The following is a 12,923-nucleotide window of genomic DNA, read 5'->3' on the forward strand; positions in this document are numbered from 1 at the left end:
AACTTCTTAATCACACCCATGTCTCTTCTAACAGCATATTTTCCTTAAAATTTTTTTTAAAAAAGGAATTCTTTCAATTTCCATCTATCAAATTCACTCACATGGTTTTGGTTGGTCTGGGATTAATGAGAGAAAACACTTGATCTACAATGGGATCAAAACCACATGGTTGTAAAGCAAACTTCTTAATCATACAACCATGCCTGCATCTAATGTAATGAAATTATATTGGTTCTTGGCACATCATCAGTCAATCATATTTCTACTGACCGAATTTTTTAAGAATGAGTCTAAAATATAAATATTGTGCCTAGTTGGATTATTTTATTTCTAAGAAGAATCACTGCTCCTCATTGTACTTCCTTTGCCTCTCCCTTATGAGCTCACAATGCTCCTAGTGTTTAAGGGCCACTGCACTAGAGCAACCTGACTTTCTGTGTAGTTGGAAAAATTCAAATAGTAATTTCAAAGTAAAACAATCATGTTTTGAAAGGAATTAAAATCAAGCCTTTCCAACATTTATCTGGATAAAAAGGTTGTATGACATAACCTTTAATGAATGGAAATACTTCCTGCATATTTAATAGAAATATTTAGACTTACATGTAAAGATTGTAATGTGACATGAGGTTTATTGTCAGACTGATATTGTTTAATATCAGACTACTGTGAGTACAAATCCTACTGGGGGGTTAAATTCGGCTTTCATTCTACTAGAGGTTCTAGTTTGATTCAGTCAACTATACCCATCCCATACAAACATTACCCTTATTAACTAATCAAAGGAAACGAATATTGTACAATTATTATAAGACACAAAGCCAACAAAGAATTACTTTGTTTTATTTTTAAAGCTATTTATATTATATTATTATTTTGAAATGTAATAAAAAAAGAAAACTACACCATATTGATACTTGGAAACCAATCTATTTAAAGATGTAATTTTCTAAATTACATGTTTTTGTGGTGAAATAAAACAGCTCAATGTTTTGATGATAGTATGAATGGATGTTGTTGGTAGTGCATTGAATATATGCCTTGAAGAGCTTATAACAGATGACATTCAAGATTTAACAGGTTAGGCAGTAGCAGTCAGATGATGTAAATGTTGAACAGAATTATTATGAAATGGCTGAAGTATATAACAACGGGTACAAGTCCATTACATTGTTGGCAAATCATTTAGTTGTAATCTTAAAGGTCTGAGATCAGTTCCCACTCAGTTTGTTTTATATTTCCTTTGCAGTTGCTAATTATGTCCTATATGCTTTTTCCTCGAGAGATCTAATCTATAAACATAGTGGAATAGAACTGTGAAGGTCATTTTAATACAAAACATATTTTCTGTCCTCCCACTTCCTTTTCAAGTGAGCTTCAGTAAGCTTACACCAGTTATTTCTCTTTTGAATTATTTATTTCAGAAAGATGATGCTGAAATGGAATGTGCTAGAAAAATATTGCAGTCAGCATATGAAAGATTTGATAACAGAAATTTAAATGATAAAAATTAATAAATCTCAATCAAACATTTATTTTTAAAAATCTTATTTTCATTTCTAACATTAGTAAACTCCTGTCAATTATCTGAACAAGTTTTGATAAAATATATTCATATGGTTCATCAATAAGCTGAATTTGTCTAATCAGTTGTACTTGATTCATTACAACTTACTACTTCAATGTCATACAAATTATTATTGATCACAAGTATATTGATTTCAGGAAAAACAAAAGTAATTTTAAATGATAATAGAGGGTAACATAACTGCAAATTCAAGCATTTTGTTTGGTGTGTACAGATGTCATAATGCCAACTATCCATTCGTTTTCTCTGCCTGTTATTCCTTGGAAGGCCATAGGGGTAGTCCTCAAGTACTTCCTTTATTAAGGTCTTATCAGAAGTAACCGTCTTTATACTTTCCAGCTGGATTCCTAAGCATGACCAACTGAGATTATAGATATTATCTAGTCATCTCATTCTTAGTCTACTCCTAGGTCTCCTGCCTGTTAGCTTGACTTGAATAATCTGTTTTTCAATTCTTTCTTATGACATTTTAATCACATGTCTGTAGTACAGGAGCTGTAGATTCTTAATGCAGAGAAGCAGCAGCTCAACTTGGAGAGACTTCTTGATATCCAAGCTGTGCACCTTCTTGAGTAATGTTACTCCAGAGATCCTTCAGAGGGACTCCATTTTGACCGCTTGTATTCATGACCATATTCTTTTGGCTCATTATTCAACATTCATGACTATAGGTGAGGATGGGCACAAAATCTGAATTAGTATTTTAAAATTTTATTTTCTTTTGACTAAGAGGGGTAATGGCAGAGCCTCTATGACTTGTGGAATCTAGCGAGGAAGTTATTTTCAGATTGGAAACCTAGTGTAGGCTAAAGGCACTGAAGAGCTAGGTTAAACTGAGCAGTGGATTAAGTGTATGCAAACCATAGCTACCCATCCATCATGACAGATGATAGTAATTAGAAGTAAAATAAATTCATAACAAAACTTAATTCTACTCTTATTTGTTTTATGAATTATATACATATCTAAAACTTTTTCCTTAGATAATGTTATTCTTTTATTAAAGGAAAAATATACACAAATTGTAGCTCAGATTAAGTTTCAAAACTGTTTTGTCTTTAGGATATTGGTCCTTAGGTTCAGTGGATCTAGAGAATTCAACAGTTGAAGTTTTCTAGTCCAATTCCAATCCAGAGCAATGTATGCAAAATATGATTAAATATTATTTCAGTTCTGTAGTTTTGAATGAGCAGATCTTTGATCAAAGGTATTCTAGCTGTGACCACTTCATCTTTTTACTAAGTGCAAAATAATTTGAGAGAGATTTGACTGATCTTTCAAGCAGGCCATTTGTGGGCATATAGTGGCACCCTTGAACAATATACAAGTATGGGTCACAGTTTTTACCTGTTATGGTCATTTAAGATTTTAATGTGATAACTTCAGAATATGCTAATTAATTTTATTAGGAAAATGGATATTGAATATTAGCACTTGAAAATGTTGGGGGTGTGAGCTTATTCAGGAACGTGAATTTGTAGGGAATAAAAGCATTCTTCTATTTAAAATCTTTAAAGAATCCAGGAACATTTACTACTTAAGTCACTCCATATGGCTGGAAAATAATTACCAGTCTTATTTTATAGTAGAATAATTACCACTCAAAAAAAAATGGATCTCATTCTTTTTATTTGTTAGTATGGTCTTTTAAATATTGTGTTGACTTGAAAGTTTTGCAATATTTTGGTAGCTTATTTCTTTTATTCATTAAGTTGCAACAAAAGTAGCCTAGAATTCAAAGTGGATGCCATCGTGTTGCACTGTCTGAAGCCAACTTTCTGCCAGTCCTTTGATCCCATGCTGATACCAGTTCTTGTCCTTCAGATGAATAACTCTTTCACTGAAGCTCCAACCTCCTCTTGAATTGCAAGCACAGGAAGTGAGTCATGGATTGGAACAAGTAATCTGAGGGAGATTTTTTCCACAATCCTCACATGCATAGGCAGTGGCAAGAGCCAGCTTCTGGAATCTGTTGCCAAGTATGGGCGTTTTGAACATCAGATGATGCTCTGTGTCTGGTGGAATTATGAAGGGATAATTCACTATAAGTTTGTTTGGGCAGTCAAACCATTGATGCCTACTTGTACTCTGGACAGCTGGAGTGGATGTATGACATTGTGTGGCAAAAATAGCTGGCATTGGTTAACAGAAAGCAAGCTCTTCTGCAGCAAAACAATGCAAGACCTCATACCACTTGAACTACCCAGAATAAACTCCAGGAACTTGAGGGAATGAAACTGATGCCACACCCAGTATACAGCCTGGACCTAACTCCCTCAGATTATTACTTGTTCTGATCTATGACTCACTTCTGTGCTCATGACACTTCATCAAACACTAAGGTGGAAGCTTCAGTGGAGTCTCAAAGGACACGAACAGGTATCAGCATGGGGATCAAAGAATTGGTGGAAAGATAGCTTCAGGTGGTGCAACACAAAGGCCTCTACTTTGAATGCTCGGCTGCTTTTGTTGTGACTTGATGAATAAAGCAAATAAGCTACCAAAATGTAAAACTTTTGACTTGACACAATACTTCTAATCAGATGAAAGCAATCCTGCCACAATTGTTTAAAATTGTTTTATAAAATGGTAAAATGGTTGGGCAAATGTTTTCTATAATCTTCCTTTGGACTGACTGACTGACTGGTGCATTGCAGAAGACCATGTCTATAAATATATATATATATAATATATATATATATATATATATATATATATATATATATATGTGTGTGTGTGTGTATGAGAGAAAGAGAGAGAGAGAGAGGCGCATAAGCATGGCTATGTGACTAAGAGGTTTATTTCTCAACTGTGTTGTTCTGAGTTCAGTCTCACTGCACAGCACCTGAGGTAAGTCTCTTCTACTATAGCCTTAGTCCAACAAATGCCTTGAGTGATTAAGTTTGCATGTGTCTATGTGTCTGCATAAACTATAACTTCAGAGGAAGAGTCACTATTTGTGGTTGGACTGCATCTGGTGATGTTTGTTGACATTTCCTGTCAACAGATCATCCACAAGATCTGCACTTTTGAATTCCTTAGAATAAATATCCCTTACTTGAAAAACAGATGTTGAAGGAATACCATTTATTTCTTTTTATCAATACCTTCATCATCAACCAGTAATTTTATGTTTTACTATATTTATGCATAGTAAATCAGAAACAACCATGTAATAAACATATATATAGTTTACTGCAAAACAACTAAAGCAACAAGTTTGTGCTTCTAAGATTTAAAGTTGGTCATATGCTACCTATGTATTTATTTATCATCACAATTTTATTCTTTTAAAGTGGTGGGTTCCTTGATAATTGTCAACACCTTATGTCTGCTTTTCCATGATATTATGGGTTAGAACTGTTTTCTCTGGGACAGTGTCCTTTCATTTTTTGCAGTTGTTTGTCATCTTGTATGTTCAACCTCTTCAGATCAGCCTTCATCACCACTTCTTCCTAAGTTTCCTTGGTTTTTATCTTCTACAGAGATCTTCCACTTAGATTGGTTTGCACTCCAGACCAGCAGTCATCCTCCATATGTCTCACATGTCTGTACCAGTGCACTCTTCTCTATCACATACACTGCATCCGATTCCTCTTCAGTGGTACATTGTACTTGGTACACAAGTATTATACAATGTGCCCTTCACTCAGAGAGAAAATCATTTTGTTGCCAGCAGAGGTAATAGCTTCCTGAGCTTTCTCCACTTTGTACTTACTTCAGCTATTTTGCTTCCTGAATGTCTTCCACTGTTAATTAGATCACGTAAGTAACAGAAGCTATCAGCTATAACTTCCTCTAAGGAGCCTTCCTAGCATTTGAAAGGATTTATTTCATGGGTGATCTTACTGCAAACTACTACTGTGCATTTGCTGCTTATGCCACCACATCTTTTAAACATTAGGTATGCTTTATGGAGTTCCTACCTTGATCCTTTTTCTTATATATGTATATTGAACATGGCCTTTTCCTAGATAGCAGTTCAGTCCTGATGTCTTCTTTCCTGTAAACTAAACCTTTTTTCTTTGTCAAGTTTACTTTGTGACTTACTCTAGGTTTTGCTTCTACATGTGAAATTTATTCTCTTCAACAGGTCAAGCTATAAAAATCAGCTCGTCAGCTTACAGAAGTTCCTACAGACTGCCTCTCTTATCACCCACAGAACAATAATGAATAGAAGGGGTCTGAAAACTGATTTCTGATAGTTGCCTACATGGTGACTAAATCCCTCTTTAAACTCATTGCTATCTCTCATTTTACTCATCTTTCTTGTGTTGGGACCTGTTACAGGACCACTGAGATTGGTGGAAGGAAGGTATTTCCAAACTAGAAACTTTTCTTGAATGTTTGCAACCAAGTGGTCTCTGCCAAAAGGTCTCAAGAAACCAGGTGGGAGTGATAAACCAGGCAGCAAGTCTACTACCCAAGTAAGCCATAACAGGATTTGAACTCAGAATGCAAAGAGCCAGAACAAATATTGCAAGGCATCCAATCTGACATTCTTACAATTTTGCCAATTCACCACTTTGGATTGGTACATTTTATCAATCCCCAAAGGATGAAATGCAAAGTTGACCATGGCATGATTTGACCAGAGTGCAGAGAGTGGAAACAAATACTGCAAAACATTCTTGTCTGACACTTTAATGACTGTACCAGTTCACCACCTCTCATTTTTTCAAAGACTACTAAACTACACATAGCATAGTACTGTGTCAAAGGCCTTTTCCAGGCTAATGTATGTTAGCTATCATGGTTTGCATTTGCTAAGAATTTCAACAGTTGTCTATTAGAAGGCATAAGTGATATCTATCCTGAACTGCATCTCATCTAAGCTTATTCTCTTCCTAATCAGTTGTGCTATGTAGCTCTTTCTGTTAATTTAATGGCTTGGTTTATCAAATTTGGTGCTTCTATAATTGTTTTTTCTAGAATCTCTTTGTAGCATTTGGTGATTATACTCCTACAGTAGTCATTGGATATGACACTTCCTTGTACTACTTGTTTGACTATACAAGAAACTAGTGAGCATATAAATTTGCCAGATATTTTCAGTATATCAACAATTATATCTGATGGTTCAGAGTTGCACTTTCATCTGTGTAGCTTTCAACTATAATAGCTGGCCTACTTGTTATAGTTCCTCACTCTCCCATGCATTCTCCTCATTCAGCAACCTCTCTCAGTAACATTCCTATGATTTTTACTTCTCTGTATTATTATTAAGGGCAAGTGCATTGCTATCATTCTGTGTACATTTCCCTCCAATCTTGTATTGATTCACACTGACACACAGCTTTGCAATTTGGAACGCTTCATGCCTCTGATTTTCTCATGCAGAACTTTGACAAACTTTTTATTTTCATTTTCTAGTTTGCTGATATTGTTTCTTGTTCCTCTTTTTCTTCCCATCTTTCCAGACCTGTCTCTTTTGTAGTTTTCTTTACTGTATTATAGTTCTGTTTACTGTACTATTCTACCATCATGTCATTTTAAGTCTAGCTAGAACCTTGCTCAACTTACAGATCTGCTCTGTGACTTGCACCAGATTATCCTCCATCTCATAAGTCTCTAATCTCTTCCTTCTCACCATACATGCCACGTAATAACTTCATTGAACCAACAACTTGCCAAAAGTTCTTTTAGTTTCCACACCTTTGTTTTCCAGATGGTCTTGTGTCTCTGAGTTCACCAGCCCTTATTCTGAGGTCACTGATCACTATAATGTTCACAACCAGTTGTCTATCCCACTTTCTGGTGAGTATAGTCTGCTGGATTGTGTTTTTACCATCTTGGTAGGTGACTGGGTATCTGAGGTTAGTGATGCAAGCAGGTCATTTGTGTTAGAGAACTCCAAAGGTCATGATCCCTCTTTATTCCTTGTAACATATTCATAACATTTAAGTTGGGAGTAGCCACCATGACATTGCTAACCCCAATTGTGAATGAGGTTGTCATCAGTTATCAAAGTTTCCATATTTTTCCCCTTTTCTCTTCATATCTAGAGGTAATTAACATTTAATATATAAGCCTAAAATGAAAATTAAATTAGTTATATTGTATATAGTAATGTATTTTAAGATCATCTGTAGACAATCATAAACAGTTGCACATGAGAGAAATGGGTGGTGTATTCAACAAAGATGTATGCCCTGCTTTAGACATGATAAAAATAAATGGTACATGTGATGGATAAGGTTCTTATGAGCTGGTGGGTGTGGTGATGGAAAGACTGTTAAAACAGGGATATCTTAAGTGGTGTAATTAGATCTTACAAAAAGTAGGCATTAGGTTTTTTTTGTGTTTTTTAAGATATTGAAGAGGCGTTAATTCATTCCATCTATGCTTGTGTGAAATTTAAACTGGCTTTGGTAATTGACAAGTCTATCACTTGTTACCCTTAGACTATATTATATTATTTTATTACTAATATAGTACTTGTAAATGGAGCAGCTTATGCTAACATGTGTGAAAAACAAGATAGAAGATGGTAACTTTGACTTATGCTTAGAAATATAGAGCTCAGGTGATGTTAGAAAAGTAATTAGGTAAGAAAGAAAGGAAACCTCTCTCAATGTATGTGGTCAGCAAGATGTATTCTTAAATAGGTTATTATTCTTTTATACACTATTACTGTCATCATTTAACATCCGTTGTTCATGCTGGCATGGGTTGGCAAGCTGATGGACTGTACCAGATCCCAGTCTGATTTGGCATGGTTTCTATGGCTGGATGCCCTTCTTAATGCCAGCCACTCTGAGAGAGTGTAATGGATATTTTTACATGCCACCAGCACAGTAACCATTTGTGTGACACCAGTATCTGTCACGATTGCAATTTCACTTGGTTTGATGGGTCTTCTACTCAAGCATGGCTTATTTTCAAAGGTCTGTCATTTGTCATTGCCTCCATGAGACCCAACATTCAAAAGGTCTTATGTGCCATCTGCACAGGAGCCAGTCCAGTGGTACTGGCAATGACCTTGCTCGACTGTCTTTTCATGTGCCAGTAAGGCAACACTAGTAATGATCACACACGAATGGTGCTCTTAGTGCTCCACTGGCACAGGTGCCAGTCATCGAATTTGATTTCATGTCAATTTCACTTGCCTCAACAGGTCTTCACAAGCAGAGTTTGGTGTCCAATGAAGGAAAGGTATGCATAAGTGGGCTGGTTACACCCCTGGCATAGGTCACGGGTTATGGTCTCACTTGGCTTGCCGGGTCTTCTCACGCACAGCATATTTCCAAAGGTCTCTGACATTAGTCATTGCCTCGGTAAGGCCTAATGTTGGAAGGTCGTGCTTCACCACCTCATCCCAGGTTTTCCTGAGTCTACCCCTTCCACAGGTTCCCTCAACTGCTAGGGTGTGGCACTTTTTCACACAGCTATCCTCATCCATTCTTTCCACATGACTATACCAGTGCAGTCGTCTCTCTTGCACACCACAGCTGGTGCTTCTTAGGGTCCAACTTTTCTCTCAAGGTACTTACATTCTGTCGAGTATGCACACTGACATTACACATCCAGCGGAGCATACTGGCTTCATTCCTTACGCATGTTTTCAGCCGTCACAGCCCATGTTTCACTACCATGTAGCATGGCTGTCCATACACATGCGTCGTACAGTCTACCTTTTACTCTGAGTGAGAGGCCCTTTGTCACCAGCAGAGGTAAGAGCTCTCTGAACTTTGCCCAGGCTATTCTTATTCTAGCAGCTACACTTTCAGCACACCCTCCCCCGCTACTGACTTGGTTACCTAGGTAACGGAAGCTATCAACTATTTCTAGTTTTTCTCCCTGGAATGTGGCAGAAGTTCTTCTCTGCACATTTTCAGTGTTTATTGCTCCTGAGCATCTGCCACATACAAAAACTATCTTCCCAGTTAGCCTTCCTTTGATATTGCTGCACCTCTTATATGTCCATAGCTTACACTGGGTACATTTTATAGAGTTTCTACCTACGCCTTTTCTACAGATCGAGCAGGGATTTATGGTTTGTCTACCTTCCTACTTATTAGCACTTTGGTTTTAGCTAGATCGACTCTAAGGCCCTTCGATTCTAATCCTTGCTTCCACACCTGAAACTTCTTCTCTAATTCTGATAGTGATTTAGCAATTAGAACAAGGTCATCAGCATAGAGGAGCTCTGAGGGCTTATTGCCTGGAGGATTATGGTAAGTAGGAGGGAGCTGAGGACTGAACCTTGGTGGACCCCTATCTCTACCCAGAATTCTTCACTGTACTCGTCAACCCTCACCTTACTGACAGCATCCCTGTACATAGCTTGCACAGCTCTTACTAACCATTCATCTATCCCTAGTTTCCTCATTGACCACCAGATAAGGGATTGGTGAACCTTGTCAAGGCTTTCTCCATGTCAGCGAAAGCCAGGTACAGAGGCTTATATTTGGCTAGGTATTTCTCCTGCAGCTGTCTTACCAGAAATATAGCATCAGTGATGCTTTTCCCTGGCACGAACTCAAACTGCATCTCATCTAAACTGACTCTCTCCCTAATTAGTTGAGCTATGACCCTCTCCATGACCTTCATTACCTGGTCCAACAACTTGTAATTATTTGTATCTAAAGCGTCACCTTTACCTTTGTAGCAGAATTATTAATTTTTTAATATGTATGTAATTTTGTCTATCCTTGTTTCACAGTTTTATAATTGGTTTGATTTATCAAAGTGTAAGCTTTGTGTAGTTTTATGCAACCAAACTGTTAGAAAAAAGTTCTATAATTAACCCTTAAATGGTTGGAAAGGGTTGTTGCATGAATGGGTAGAAAACAAAACTATATCTCTGTTCCTTAAGATTAGTTTTTAAAGTTATTTTCACTTTGAATAAGTACAAAACTATAACAATTGTTAGTCTCTTGCGCAATAAAAATTTAGAATCTCATTATTGGAAAGTGCCATAAAGTATCATTGTCTTTTGAGGATGGCTGTATCCATGTCAAATTTTCAAAACATCAGTTGATGGTGTCTGCTATTCTCCAATGAAGCATCAGTTGATGATATCTCCCATTTTAGGGTGAAGTACCAAAATTGTTGCTTGTTTGCCTGCTGTCAATAATAGAAAAGAGTTTACTTAAAGCTATTTCTTAAACGTATGGAAAGTGAAATCTGAGAAGTTTTGTAAATAGAGTATGTTAGTTTGGATGAAGAATATAAAATAAGTATCTTGAAAGTATTCCTACCTGGATATCTGAGCAAACTAAATTACTTAAGCAAGTAAAGAATGTACTTTGTATTCTCAAATATGGTGCATTTGGTGCAGATTACGATTTCAAAATTGATTTATAAAATCTTTCTTCATTATTGTAAACAAAGTGGAGTTCTTTCTCCTTAGGTTTCAATCTTTAAAGTTTTTATTTTTATAAAGTTTGTTTTTGGCAATATTTGTCTGACCTTGGGGTTTATTTACGCAAAGCATTTTAAAAACATACAGTTGATTGTTTGAATGTTAAATTTGCCTTTTTAAAAGAAAATGATTTGTACTTCCTAGGTGCCAACATGGTATATGAGGTGAAATTCTGTAAATGTATTTCACTTGAATTCTTCTTTACTACTGACTTTCCGTGATTCAAAACTAGTTTAATAATACAAACTGTAGATATATCATGTTTTATTAATATTTCACATAAAAAATCTCGTCTGTACTACTAGATGAGATCCATACACTTGCATTTCTCTATAATAGAGGTTTAATGATTATAGTCTAAGTTAGGAACAATGATACGATATTAATTGCAAGCATTTTCTCCTGTATACTGCCAGCTCAACATCTGTTTTGGTTTATCCAGAAGTGCAAAACTCCACCACTACGTGACTGTTTGCTGAAAAGATAGACATTTTAATTTTGAAATTTGTGTCCTTGTGCTACATAAAAAGCATTAAGTCCACTCTGCTGAATGGTTGGTGTTAAGAAGGGCATTCAGCTGTAAAAATCCTGCCAAAACTGTCACAGAAGTCTAGTACAGGCTTCAGCCTGGCCAGATAATTGTGCTACCATCTCACCCATGCTAGCATGGAATATGGACGTTAAATGATGATGAGTTTGTTTGTGTGTGTGTGTAATAATTGAAGAGGAAAACATTTACTGATTCCCTCTATTTTCTCTTGTGACTGTCTTCCTGTGCACAATAGATTGAATACTTCACATAAGGCACAGCTTCTAAATTTCCCAAATTACTATACAAATGTATTTAACCATTTTTATATTAGTATGGTAAAATTTGCGATTTCATACAGGTCAGGAGTCCATTTACAGGCTCCTTTGTTGGTCTAAAATTTTGGTGTTTAAACAACTAATACAAATAAACCAGTAACTAAAGTTATTGTGGTTAGTTTTTGCAGAAGACATTACAAATTAAGAGTCAGTTAACTCATTCATTTAAGAAATAAACATACTATTTTTGAAACTTATGCTTTTTCCTATAACTTGTTTAAATGAAAGGATTGGTTATATTGATCTGTACATCTTTGTGGAATACTGGAATATGGTGGTGCTCCTTCTAGAGGCAACCATTCAGCTTTCAACCTTTGTCATTTGCTGAGTAGCAATTTTGGTTGCTTCCTTTTTAAAAAGGAGTGAAGAGCAGATGCTTATATACAGAGTATCATCTATATATTTATTGGATGTGGGCCTTGAATGCAGAGGACTTTTGAAGCCTAGAAAGAAATGAAAGGAGTTCATTTGCTGGATGTAATGCTAGTGTTTATGAATGACAGTAAAAATGAGTTGAGAGGAAAATTGGATACATGATGAGTACTCAAAATGGTTGGAAGAGGGAGGGACCTAGACAGACATGAGATGAAGAAGCAAAGACTAATTTCAAGATGACAAAGGCTTGCAGTTGTTACTGACACATTTCTTGAGAAGACTTACCATTACAATCAAATAGTAAAATGCTGACTGATGGAGATACCTGGTTATCACACCTATTGATTTACTGTTCACTCTTCTTCTTTGATACCCTCTCATCTGCCTATCACTCCAATTCATTCTGTCATGCCACCTGTGTAACAAGGGATGGTGGATCTCCTTGCTACCAACTTGATTACTCTTCAGGACCACAAGCTAAATATCTGTTATAAGAGATTTGCACATTAACTTCACAGTTTTATTCTTTGACTGGATAATTTTTCAGTTGTATTTTGTTGTCTATAACAATACATATTGTTTACTTGTAAGGCCAGCTAGCTAGATTTTGGTTTTATCTACATTGACTTTCAGGTCAGCCCTTCCCAAAGTGTCATTCAGCTTACTCCAACATGGATCTAGGTATGTTTCTCTTCATGTCTCTCTTCAGCTTAGTCCAAGATCTAT

At 36.1% G+C, this 12,923-nt stretch overlaps 1 protein-coding gene across 7 annotated transcripts in view; it reads left to right on the plus strand.

The window, feature by feature from the left end:
- Positions 1-12,923, plus strand: part of LOC115210189 — a 115,268-nt gene that overhangs the window by 15,282 nt on the left and 87,063 nt on the right. Inside the window, exons 2-3 of one of the 7 annotated variants that reach the window (XM_036501908.1) lie at positions 5,074-5,353; positions 7,257-7,345. The exons of 5 other annotated variants lie outside the window; for them this stretch is intronic. In XM_036501908.1, coding sequence (XP_036357801.1) covers positions 5,125-5,353; positions 7,257-7,345 — 318 coding nt within the window. In that variant the 5' untranslated portion in view covers positions 5,074-5,124. The remainder of the gene's footprint in view (positions 1-5,073; positions 5,354-7,256; positions 7,346-12,923) is intronic. One more of the 7 variants, XM_036501909.1, reaches the window with a different exon arrangement.

The sequence above is a fragment of the Octopus sinensis genome, linkage group LG4, assembly GCF_006345805.1.
Source record: "Octopus sinensis linkage group LG4, ASM634580v1, whole genome shotgun sequence".
Classification (NCBI taxonomy): domain Eukaryota; kingdom Metazoa; phylum Mollusca; class Cephalopoda; order Octopoda; family Octopodidae; genus Octopus; species Octopus sinensis.